Below are 13,140 nucleotides of genomic sequence, written 5' to 3' on the forward strand. Positions count from 1 at the left end.
ACATTAAACCATCAGCGTTATGTAACTTTGAATAACTCAATTATCTAATATTCGAAGTCATAATTTCCTGCCCTTCCTTGCATTTTCAAAGCAGCCAAACGCATTAACAGTATAATTAATACTGCATACAACGTGGGTATGACCTACTGGAACGGGCGCAGCAAGGCTACCTTCCAATCGATCGCGTGGAAGAATCCGATAAAGTTATCGAGAGCCGGTCGAATTCCAGAGCGAAGCTCAGCAGTGACCTTCTCAATGAGATCCATCATTTGCTCCATGTGCTCTTCCATCGCTGATTTCAGCTCTTCCATGGCCTCCTCCCCCCTGCTAAACCGCCCAGCCCTGACCGACCTCGCTCTTTGAATTATCACACGGTTCAATTTATTGGAAAAATTACGTTTTTATTCCTCCGGTAACCTTCCCAGTTCCCATCCGCTGTGCGTTGAAAAACCAAACTATTTGAATTGGAGATTTTATTACCTTTCTAATCACTAATCTCTTATCAAAACTAAACACGAAATTTAATTTTTTTAGAAATTTAATTTTTAGAAATAAAAGAATGGGCCGCCAGCATATCCACAATTTACCTCTTATGTATTGGTCGAAAGCACGGCTGGTGTAGGCGTGGAATAGTCCAGTGTGTAAGCCCAGGACCTTGACGATATCAAAAAATAAATTTAAAAATTTTTAAGTATTAAATGACTAGTGATAATGAGTAGCTAAACATTGCAATTTACTCTTTTTTTTCATAAAAAGATGAATCCAGCTTTAAGTCAACATTTGATATAGAAAATAAAATTAAAAAAAAAAATATTGGAGATGATAGTATTAGAGAGAATTTTGGTCCATCTAATTAGGGCTTATTTGCTAACATTGCCTCTTCATGGTGGTTCATATGTTTTTTAATTCTAAAAAATATATTTTTGTTTTCTAATAATTTGATTCCAAAATGTTTGGATAGAAAGCATGTTTTCAAAATTCTTGTCTTCAACTTTTTAAAAAAAAAATAGAAAAATGAAATAATTATTGTCCGCATGACTCAAACTGAGGTCGAACTGAAACGCCTCGACTTGAATGGCAAATCGAGAAAATTATTGAGATTGTGGGTCATTTAATGTTCAAGAGAATCGATACTAACATGTTATTTCTTATGTGTGGTTAGTTAATTTAATTACTACTAATTTCTTGATATCTAAGCTAATCCTAGGTTAGGAAACCCGTAGTCTCAATCTACATAATCAGAGTTGAGTTTAAAAGTATAATTATGCTAGGAAAAGGTGTCAACAGCCCTTACACACTCGCCCAAACGAACAGCACATGATTAACCCATGATTATCTTTTAATTCAATCAATCAAGACTCAAACTCTTTCATGTTTATTTAATTTACTAATTTTTTAATATTGAATAGTTCCACCATTGTAGAGGCTATCTTCACCTCTAAAATCCCAAAAGGATGTCATTACTCTACATTCGGGTTCCATTATTGGATTATTTAATAATTTTTTGCATGAAAACAAGATAGGCAAAGTGCTATCATATGCCTTTAAACACAGACAATTCTCTTATTCTAATACACACAACTCATATAAATGAATTTATGTCCCATGCATACATGTGAACATGTGAACTCAAAGATATATGACATACACATGTATGCATACACAACTCACACATTCATGCATCTATGCATATCTTCACTCATAAAAACACCAAATCATGCATCTAAATATACATACACATGTTTCTATATGGTAATGCCCCACACCTTAGTTGTCTCAATGTCTCGAAGAATGGCTCGAAAATGCGAGGGATAATAGATATTGAAATTTGAATGGAGTTGCCACTAACCTATTCTTTGTCTTGGTGCGGTTATAATACCTAATCTTAGTTTGTTTTACCATAATCAGGATCGGGAGTTCGGTTATGCGAGGGGAAGGTACTAGCACCCCTTACACACCCATTCTACGAACAGTATCTAATTAATTATGAATTATCCCTAAACTGAATTTGATGATCTTTAATTATTTTATTTAAAATAAACTAATAAATTTAAAAAGGAAAATGAAAATCAAAGTGCAATTTAAGAATATTTAATAAGACCTCCAAATGAGGGAATCTTGTTAGATAAATCTCCCTCGGAGCTGATACAGGTGAGGTCTTAAATACCTTTTTACCCTTTTTGAAATCATTAGGACGCACCCACTCAAAAATCAAGAAAATCATAAATAAATAAAAAGTATTTTTGAAAATATTCCCAGATTTTGTAGAATCCTTGTAAAATTTTTTTGAAAATTTTCAAATATTTTTTAAAAATTTTTTTGAGATTTTTTAAGATTTTTATAAATTTTTTAAATTAAAACTAATTAAAAATATTAAATAAGATAGTCTATAAAATAAAATAAATTAATAAATAAGTAAATAAATGAAATGGTGAACCGGGTCAACTGATTCATTTAAAATAAACTGGATTCATGTCCACTCACAAAGGTGATACGTGGCATTTTTGTTTTTTTTTTTTTAATTTTAAAAAGTACTGTAGCATGGTGACATTAGCACGACGTCACCTTGATACCTGTCCATGACATGTGTCACTCTCCAGGACCTTCCTTTTTATTTTTAAAATTTATTCTAAAAATTATATGACTTTAAAAGACTTTTTCTTACCTGAAGCTACTGCTGCAATGGGATCGTTGTCTAAGTCAGAAAACCAAAGTTATAAAACTCTAAATAACAAGCTGACTGATCAAAATTAGGAAAGATGAATCATGAACAAACTTTAAAAAATCAGCTCAATTGAACGAGAAATCATATCTGATAAACAAGATCAAGTTAATTATGCAGACACCTCTAATCTTAAAGCTGTTACTGCCATGAGGCTGATATCCAAAAAACAAAACCACAGTTTAAAAGTTCCAAATAATAATCTAGCCGATCAAAATTAATAAGGGTAAGTCATATAAAACCTGTAAATATTTCAGCACAATCGAACTAGAAAGTACCACCTAATCAAGCTAACTACGCAAGCACCTCCACTCATAAAGCTACTACTGCCATGAGACTGATATCCAAGGCATAAAACCATAGTTTGAAATATCCATGTTAGTTGTCCTAGCCCGGGAGTATATAGTATAGAGGGGGGGTGAATGGACTCTTTTGCAGTATTACAAACTTTCTCTGCAAAATAAAAACACTTGGCAAGATGCAAACAATTATATCACAATATATGAAATTTAAATCATACACAAGACAAATAATAAAGAGTATAGGGAGAGAAAATCAACACTGGTATTTTTACGTGGTTCGGCACCAAACCTACATCCACGCCTTGAGACCAACTCAAGGATTCCACTATATAATCTCCTTCACTGGCGGAGAAGCCTTACAACTCATGAACAAATCCCTACCCGCTAACCAAGAGCCTCTTCGGTTCATAAAGAACCTTCATCAAATGGTCCACAAAGAACCTTACAAGAAGATAATGGAAATATAATATGATGCTCCTCAAATGAGCAAATATTAAATAAAAAAACAAACCTCACACTATGTCTCAAGTAATGAATCAAACACAATTAAAGAGCAAGAGAGAATGAGCACTTGTGAATGAAGAACAACAATGCAAAGTGTTAGGTGCTTAGGTTTTGGTATAAAAAGATATTTTTCACTAAGAATGATCAAAAGCCTTCAAAACCATGTTAATACAAGTCTAATAGCTTGTATTGAAAACCCAAGAGCCTTAAGAGCCGTTAACTAGCCGTTGAGGGGAAGAAAAGATATTTTATTTGGTAAACTAACTGTTTTCTGCCGATTAGCATCATTCTGCCCGTTGGACTCGTCGACTAGGCCCCTGCACTCGTCGACTAATCATATACAGCAACTCGTAGAAGAAAATCCTATGTTCATTGACGAGGTCCCTAAATTATAAAAAGTTATCAACATGAAAGTTGTGGCATTTTGTCTTAGCTTTCCAGGGACACCAAGATTGTCCCATTTAGACTTTTTTAGCAAAAATTATGCCTAAAATACCGAAAGGTATTCAAGACTCAATGTTGCACTATGGTAGTGACGATTGCTTTGTTTTTCCTTCTCAGAAAGCGTTTTAATGACTCAAAACATTCTTGGACAAAAGTATATGAAATATATTAAGTCTAATGAAGATTAACACTTGTACAAATGAGTTTCCTTTTGAACATAAGATATCTTAATTAATAAAACACATTTGAAAACCCATTTTGATATCTTATATGCTTAGTATGTCATTTTATAAATATACTTGACTTTCTTTGAACCTTTAGGACATAAAACTTGTTTTAACACAATCGGGACTAAGTATAAAAATGTTCTTAAAACTATGATGTTAAAAACTTGTCCCTTTGAAAACATATTTGAGGTTTAGGATTCATTTGACAAACTCTTGTTTTAACTTAGAAAACTATGAATTGTGAGTTTGTTACTTTTGTGCAGATTCTATATACTCATGTGTCCTAGTATGCTTATGCAATGGCTCAACTCTTACTTAAAAATCATGCAAGACACACACAGCTAGAGTTACAATATGCACTCACTCACACAACCCTTATTACAATTAATTTATACACAATAAAAACTTCAGGATGTGCTTTGGTGCTTCCGAGTCAGCATCCTTCCGATTTTTCCTATTTGATGTCTACTCGGTCTGATCTTTGCTTCTAATTTTGTACCTCCTTGTATCCGACACTTTGTACATGTACTAGATAAGATCTGTAAGGATGGAAAATACTAGGAACAATAAATAGGTTAATATCATGAAACATATAAACCAAGATAATGTAGCTGTCAGGGCTAACATTCTTCTTCTTTTTGATGATGTCTAACCTATTAAGAATCTACTTAATCTTTGCATTTGTGTTTGTTCTTACTAAGGCTTATTGTGCAAAGATAAGCTGACCTAGAACTACAAATGAGTTATTATCATCAAAATAAAATAATTAAGCTTGTGTAGTCTCTAAAACTAACATTTTCTCCCTTTTTGATGATGGCAAACCATTGGTGTTCTCCTATTGGTTATTTTAAAGCTCCCCCTCAATTTATGCATATTCTTAGATAAGACTAACATTTGCTCCCCCTTACTATATGCATATAAGGTAAAAATATTTATCTATATTTTTCATATCTGTTAGAGCTTTAAACATGCATACCATAAAATAGTTCATTTAAGATAAAGCTATAGGCAAAATGAACTTATCATATCACCATATGCATTTTACCCCCAAATGCATTTCGCTTCACCCCCACGCATAACATCAAACATCTTATTCCTAACATATAGGACACCAAAAATCTTCTCCCCCGTTGATCATCGAAAAAAAGAGAGATGCAATTCATTTTAGCTAAAAATGATTTCTCCCCCTTAATATAAGATTCCTTGGTGGCAAGGTGAGTATGTGCTAAACACATAAGTCAATTGTTGGTGCTAAACTATAACATGTGAAATGCCCAGATTGGCTTCCTTACTTACTCATGAATGTGATTTCTAAGGTTTATTTCCACTTGATGTTGAATCAATCGTTCAATGATCATTCAAAAATGGACATTTTCAAAATAAGGACAAAATATTTATGCTTGTTATTTAAGCATGGTAAATATGTCCTAACAACTTGGCAAAGAACGTATAGATGTAAACTTGGCTTTATTTGACAATGCTCTTTAGAAAATAGGAGACATGTTCTCCTAATTTGCCACTAATGGGAAAGTATTCTTCAACATAAGATATTACAAATAAATGCTTCATTTTATAGTACCACTCGTTGTTATGATTATTTTTACTAAAATTCAATTTTTAAGAATGTTATGTTTTAGATAACCAAACTAAAGCATATATCATCAAAACAATTCACATAAGAAAAACAAGGTTTTTCCATTTATCACCCATAAAATTTATTTCTAACGAACAATCTTTGCATGCTATTTCATCCCATAAATAATAGCTAATAAAAGGAAATAAACCAATTTTCAAGATTAATACAATTCAAGAAATCATATTGGTTTTAGTATTTCCATTCATCAACATTGGCTTGATCATCAATAATTCCCAATAAAGTAATTTAACAATTTAGAAAGCATAAATTGGGATTTCATCTTTCAAGCACATCTTAGTCATCATATTCTTTTTACCTAGGTAAAGTAAAGTCTACCTAAAACTAATTCCTAATCCTAGGTTCTAAGAAAACAAGAATTCAAAGATCACGTGTTTCCTTTGGGTATCCATTCTTTCTTGGGTGCCAATATGTTTTTCTTTACTACCCATTCTAACTTCTTTTATTTATCTTTATTTCCTCTATAAGGGCAAAAATATCTTATGTGACCTTTTCTTTCACAATATAAACAAATTTTATTTTCATGTGAGGGTCTTGACTTATTTGTATTATTTTTACTTGTTGAGGCATAACCACGTGGTTTAAAATTATTTTTGTAAAAATTATTTTTCTTAACTCCCAAAAATGCTTTGGAGTTTTCTTTTCCTTTAATGGTTTTACTATGATATTCCTTTTTCTTTTTCAAGAGAGTCTTTTCTTTCATAATATTTCCAATTTGATTTTTCAAATTTTTAACTTGCTCTTGAAAAATTTTATGGTCTTTTTGAGTTTTTTCATTAAGCTCCTCATTTTCTTTTCTAAGGGAAGCATTTTTATCTTTCAAGGAGGAACAAAGACAAGGTTCTTTTCCTTTGTATTTTGACAATTTTTCCTCCAAGTTTTCTATCTTTACTTGCTCCTTTTGAGAATTTAAAACAAGCTCCTCATTCTTCTTTTTAAAAGAATTATTTTCTTCTATCAATGAGGATTCCCTATGTTTTGACAAAAAAAGTTCTTTCTCCATATTTTTGCTCCTTCTTTTTACGAAAACTAATTCATCATATAATTTAGCACAATTTTCTATTACTTCATCATGAGAAGGTGCATAATCTTTCTCATCCGAACTTACTTCATCTTCTTGTTCGTTAGCCATTAAGCATGGATGTGTTTTTTTCTCATTTTTTCTTATTTATTCTTTCCTAAAGTGTTGTTTTTCTTCAAGGAATTTTCTTAAGTCTTTTATGAGTGATTCCATATCATCCGTACTATCCTCATCGTTTTCTAGCATTTCTTTGAATTTTGGACTAGATGATTTAAGAGCAACACATTTATCCTTCCTCGGCTTTTGAGGATCCAAAGTCATATTTTTCTTAAGTTCATAAGTCATAAGTGATCTAATAAGCTCATCAAGCGTGACTTTGGTTAAATCCTTTGTCTCCTCAATGACGGTAGATTTAGCATGCCATAACTCGGGTAAAGATCGTAAAACTTTTTGAACATTATCCTCCATAGAATAAGTTCTATTGAGTGCTTTTAATTCATTTATGATGTGTGTGAACTGAGTGAACATGGACGTGATGGATTCTCCCTCATCCATTTTAAACATTTCATATTCATTGACTAACCTGTAAATTTTAGACTTCTTAACTTGTGAAGAACCTTCATATGTGACTTTAAGTTTTTCCCATATTTCTTTACCGGTATCACAACCACAAACACGATTGTATTCATTATCACTTAAAGCACAATAAAGAAAATTTTTGGTTTGAAATTTAAGCTCAACTAACCTTATTTCGGTGTCTGACATCTCCTCAAGATTTTTTGGTTCACCCTTGGTATTTTTGAATTCGTAATTTCCCTCTAAGATGACATGCCACATTTTGAGACTGTGTGCTTGGATAAAGATGGTCATTTGGTTTTTCCAAGCCAGGTAGTTTGAACCGTTGAATAATGGCGGTCTTGCCACGGATTGTCCTTGGGAGGAGGTACTCGCCAAATATTCCATTTGATCTTTACGCTTTGGATTTTACTCCAAAAATACAAGCGCCTTGCTGTGATACCACTTGTTAGTTGTCCCAGCCCAAGAGTACATAGTCCAGAGGGGGGATGAATGGACTCTTTTGTGAATTACAAACTTTCTCTACAAAATAAAACACTTAGCAAGATGCAAGCAATTATATCACAATATATGAAATTTAGATCATACACAAGACAAATAATGAAGAGTATAGGGAGAGAAAATCAACACTAATATTTTTACGTGGTTCTGTACCAAGCCTACATCCACGCCTTGAGACCAACTCAAGGATTCCACTATACGATCTCCTTCATAGGCAAAGAAACCTTACAACTCATGAACAAATCCCTACCTGCTCACCAAGAGCCTCTTTGGTTCACAAAGAACTTTCACCAAATGGTCCACAAAGAACCTTACAAGAAGATGATGGAAATACAATATGATGCTCCTCAAATGAGCAAATATTAAATAAAAAACAAACCTCACACTATCTCTCAAGTAATGAATCAAATACAATTAAAGAGCAAGAGAGAATGAGCACTTGTGAATGAAGAACAACAATGCAAAGTGCTAGGTGCTTAGGTTTTGGTGTAAAAAGATATTTTTCACTAAGAATGATCAAAAGCCTTCAAAACCATGTAATACAAGTCTAATAGCTTGTATTTATAGCTCAAGAGCCTTAGGAGCCGTTAACTAGCTGTTGGAGGGAAGAAAATATATTTTATTTGGTTAACTAGCCGTTTTCTGCTCGTTAGCGTCATTCTGTCACTTGGACTCATCGACTAATCATATACTGCAACTCGTCGACGAACACCCTATGTTTGTCAATGAGGTCCCTAAATTAGAAAACGTCATCAACATGAAAGTTGTGACATTTTGTCTTAGCTTTCTAGGGATACCAAGATTGTCCCATTTAGACTTTTCTAGAAAAATTTATATCCAAAATACCGAAAAAGTGTTTAGGACTTAATGCTGCACTACGACAGTGACGATTGCTTTGTTTTTCCTTATCAAAATGCGTTTTAATGACTCAAAACATTTTTGGACAAAAGTATATGAAATATATTAAGTCTAATGAAGATAAAAACTTGTCCAAATGAGTTTCCTTTTGAATATAAGATATCTTAATTAATAAAACATATTTGAAAACCCATTTTGATATCTTATATGCTTAGTATGTCCTTTTATAAATATACTTGACTTTCTTTGAACCTTTAGGACATAAAACTTGTTTTAACGCACTTGGGAGTAAGTATAAAAATGTTCTTAAAACTAGGATGTTAAAAACTTGTCCCTTTAAAAACATATTTGAGTTTTAGGATTCATTTGACAAAACTTAGAAAACTATGAATTGTGAGTTTGTTACTTTTGTGTAGATCCTATATGTTCATGTGTCCTAGTATACTTATGCAATGGCTCAACTCTTACTCAAAAATCATGCAAGACACACACCGCAAGAGTTACAATATGCACTCACTCACACAACCCTTATTACAATTAATTTATACACAATAAAAACTTCAGGATGTGCTTTGGTGCTTCCGAGTCAGCGTCCTTCCAATCTTTCCTATTTGATATCTACTCAGTCCGATCTTTGCTTCTGATTTGGTTCGTTTGTGTATCCGACACTTTGTACCTGTACTAGATAAGATCTGCAAAGATGGAAAATATTATGAACAACAAATAGGTAAATATCATGAAAACATATAAACCAAGATAATGTAGCTATTAAGGCTAAAATTCTCCCCCTTTTTGATGATATCTAACCTATTAAGAATCTACTTAATCTTTACATTTGTGTTTGTTCTTACTAAGACTTATTGTGCAAAGATAAGCTTACTTAGAACCACTAATGAGTTGTTATCATCAAAACAAGACAATTAAACTTATGTAGCCTCTAAGGCTAACATTCTCCCCCTTTTTGATGATGGCAAACCATTGGTATTCTCCTATTGGATATATTTTAAAGCTCCTCCTCAATTTATGCATATTCTTAGATAAGACTAACATTTGCTCCCCCTTACTATATGCATATAAGGTAAAAATATTTATCCATATTTTTCATATCTATTAGAGCTTTAAACATGCATACCATAAAATAGTTCATTTAAGATAAAACTATAAGCAAAATGAACTTATCATATCACCATATGCATTTTACTCCGGCATGCATTTCATTTCACCCCCACATATAACATCAAACATCTTATTCCTAACATATAGGACACCAAAAATCTTCTCCCCCTTTGATCTTCATAAAAAAGAGAGACGCAATTCATTTTAGCTAAAAACGATTTCTCCTCCTTAATATAAGATTCCGTTGTGGTGAGGTGAGTATGTGCTAAACACATAGCCAATTGTTGGTGCTAAACTATAACATGTGAAATGCCCAGATTGGCTTCCTTACTTACTCATGAATGATGATTTTTTAAGGTTTATTTCCACTTGATGTTGAATCAATCATTCAATTATCATTCAAAAATAGACATTTTCAAAATAAGTACAAAATATTTATGCTTATAATTTAAGCATGGTAAATATGTCCTAACAACTTGGCAAAGAGCATGTAGATGTAAACTTGGTTTTATTTGACAATGCTCTTTAGAAAATAGGAGACATGTTCTCCTAATTTGCCACTAATGGGAAAGTATTCTTCAAACATAAGATATTACAAATAAATGTTTCATTTTATGATACCACTTGTTGTTATGATTATTTTTACTAAAATTCAATTTTTTAGAATGTTATGTTTTAGATAACCAAACAAAAGCATATATCATCAAAACAATTCATACGAGAAAAACAAGGTTTTTCCATTTATCACCCATAAAATTTATTTCTAACTAACAAGCTTTGCATACTATTTTATCCCATAAATAATAGCCAATAAAAGGAAATAAATCAATTTTCAAGATGAATACAATTCAAGAAATTATATTGGTTTTAGAATTTTCATTCATCAACTACTAATTGTTAGTGACAAATTTTGAAACCGTCACTAAAAATAAAGTATTAGTGACGAATTATTACCGTCACTAAAACCTCAATCCCATCACTATAAATTTTATTGAGGCTCTACACAAATTCGTCACTAATAGTTGGGTATTAGTGACGAATTTCAAAACTATTACTAATAGTGTAGTTTTAGTGAATGATCAAAATCGTCACTACTAGTTGGGTATTAGTGACGAATTTTAAAACCGTCACTAATAGTGTAGTATTAGTGAAGAATCAAAACTTTCACTAATACTAATTGACTTTTAGTGAAGGATCATAATTCATCACTAATAGTGTAGTGTTAGTGACGGTTTTAAATTCATCACTAATAGTGGAGTATTAGTGAAGGATCAAAATCATCACTAATACTTATTTGCCTTTAATGAAAGATCATAATTCTTCACTAATAGTTGGCTTTAGTGAAGGATCAAAACCGTCACTAATACTTGGCATTTAGTGAAAGATTAATATTCCTCATTAATAGTATAGTATTAGTGACGGTTTTTGATTACGCGTCAAAGATGCGTAATTAGGCATTTAATTCATGCATTAAAGATTATAATTTTAACTAAATGTCCGATTATGTTCAATATTTTAATCAGTGAGCTCGTTTGATAATTTTCAAATAATTATCCTTTTTTACCATGAATTTACATATATTCGTGTTTTATTTTTACAAGATAATTTTTGGAAATTAAAGTCATGATAAAAATGAAAGAAGCCAAGCCATGCATGCAAAAAGAGGCCATTTTCAGCAGTACTTTTGTAATTTGTATGTAACTCTCTCATCTGACCTCCGATTCAAATGATTCAAGATGATGTAGAAATCTAAGAAAACACTCTACAACTTTCATGTTTTGTGTTTTGATAGATACTAAATGCATCAAGGTCGAAATTGGACGTGAAGTTACCAGACACTATTTTTATGGACTATTTCAACATTGTTTTGTAATCTGGGCGTAACTTTCTCCTCCCAGCTCCGGTCGAGATGATTCAAAATTTTGGGGAAAGTTGAGGAAATGTTCTATAACTTTTGTATTTCAAGCTTTGAGAGATATAGGCTGTAAGAAGGTTGCAATAGGGCTTGACGTGAGTAGGTGCTGGAGGAAGGATTGAAAGGTAAAAAAAAAAAAGTGAAAGAATGAAAAGGTGAAAAAGGCAGCGGACCATAGGGCAAGAAAAAAAGTAAAAAGAAAGGAGGGCTAAAAGGGAGAAAAGGTGGGGGCTAGCTAGGGGGTTTTTAGCTAGGGTTCTTTGGGGAGGGTTTTAACCAAGGGTTTTGGGGGTAGCTGGAGGTGTCTCCTGGGTATCCGCACCACTGAAAAGAGGGAACACAGCAGCAAGCTGCTGTGTGGAGCAGCTCTAACCCGATGGCCCTCCCTCTCTCTCTCTCTCTCTCTCTCTCTCTCTCTCTCTTGTTAATTAGTTATTATTATTTGTTTTCAGTTTGTCATTCAACACATGTTTTAACACTTAGATTTGATTAATCATACATTGAATACTCTTCCTTGGAGTTAATGTTGAAATTTAAATTCTTGTTTAAGTTAGTTTGTGCATTGATTTATTTTGCTGTTAAAGAATCCTTTAGTCTACTCTATATCTCTCTCTTTGTGCTATTTTAATATTTGTTTAACTCTTGTTAGGGCCACTTAGAGTGGTTGCTTTTATTCCCTCTCTTAGTTTTGAATCTTAAATATTTGTTGGAATGAAATGTTGTTGGGTTTTTTATTATTATTATTAAATCTTTCTTTTTAATTAAAGTCATTAAATCTAGTTTAAGTGATGCTTTGTGTTGAGTTTGCTTGCTGCATTTATTTAAAACTAGTGTTGGATTTAAATATTTGTTCAAGTAGTATGTTAGGTTAGTTTATTATTGAAGGACTTTTGTCTAGGTTAGCTTAGTTAATTTAGGTTGATTTTGCTATAGTTTGTTAAGATGGTTGAATGGATTGTACTAGGTTAGCTTAGTTAATTTATTTGTTTAATTGTATGTTAGTTATTCTCCTGTTCATGTACGTTATGTTCTTATTTTGGGTTTTAATTTGTTTCAATTTCACGACGAAATTTCAAAACTCCTAAAATTTCGAATCTGAATCATGTTCAGTACATTGTTTTCTTATTTTGTTTTCCTCTTTCGCGCTTGTTTAAAACCAATTTTCATTCCTCATGGAGACGATATGATATATTTGAGTTAATTATTACACGACGTAACTTCTATACTTGGGATAGCCCTAGTACTACTTATTTTTAGAAGTGAGTTAGTTTTGATCCTTCACTAATATATATAGAAACCG

General features: G+C 32.2%; 1 protein-coding gene across 1 annotated transcript in view; it reads right to left on the reverse strand.

The window, feature by feature from the left end:
- The window catches only part of LOC131161513 (uncharacterized), a 39,095-nt gene extending 38,594 nt beyond the window's left edge, over nucleotides 1-501 (reverse strand). The window contains exon 1 of the mRNA XM_058117328.1: nucleotides 171-501. Within this exon, the coding sequence (XP_057973311.1) occupies nucleotides 171-311 (141 nt within the window). The 5' untranslated portion in view covers nucleotides 312-501. The remainder of the gene's footprint in view (nucleotides 1-170) is intronic.
- Between the last annotated feature and the right edge of the window lie 12,639 nt (nucleotides 502-13,140).

Source organism: Malania oleifera, chromosome 8, assembly GCF_029873635.1.
Source record: "Malania oleifera isolate guangnan ecotype guangnan chromosome 8, ASM2987363v1, whole genome shotgun sequence".
Taxonomy (NCBI): Eukaryota; Viridiplantae; Streptophyta; class Magnoliopsida; order Santalales; family Ximeniaceae; genus Malania; species Malania oleifera.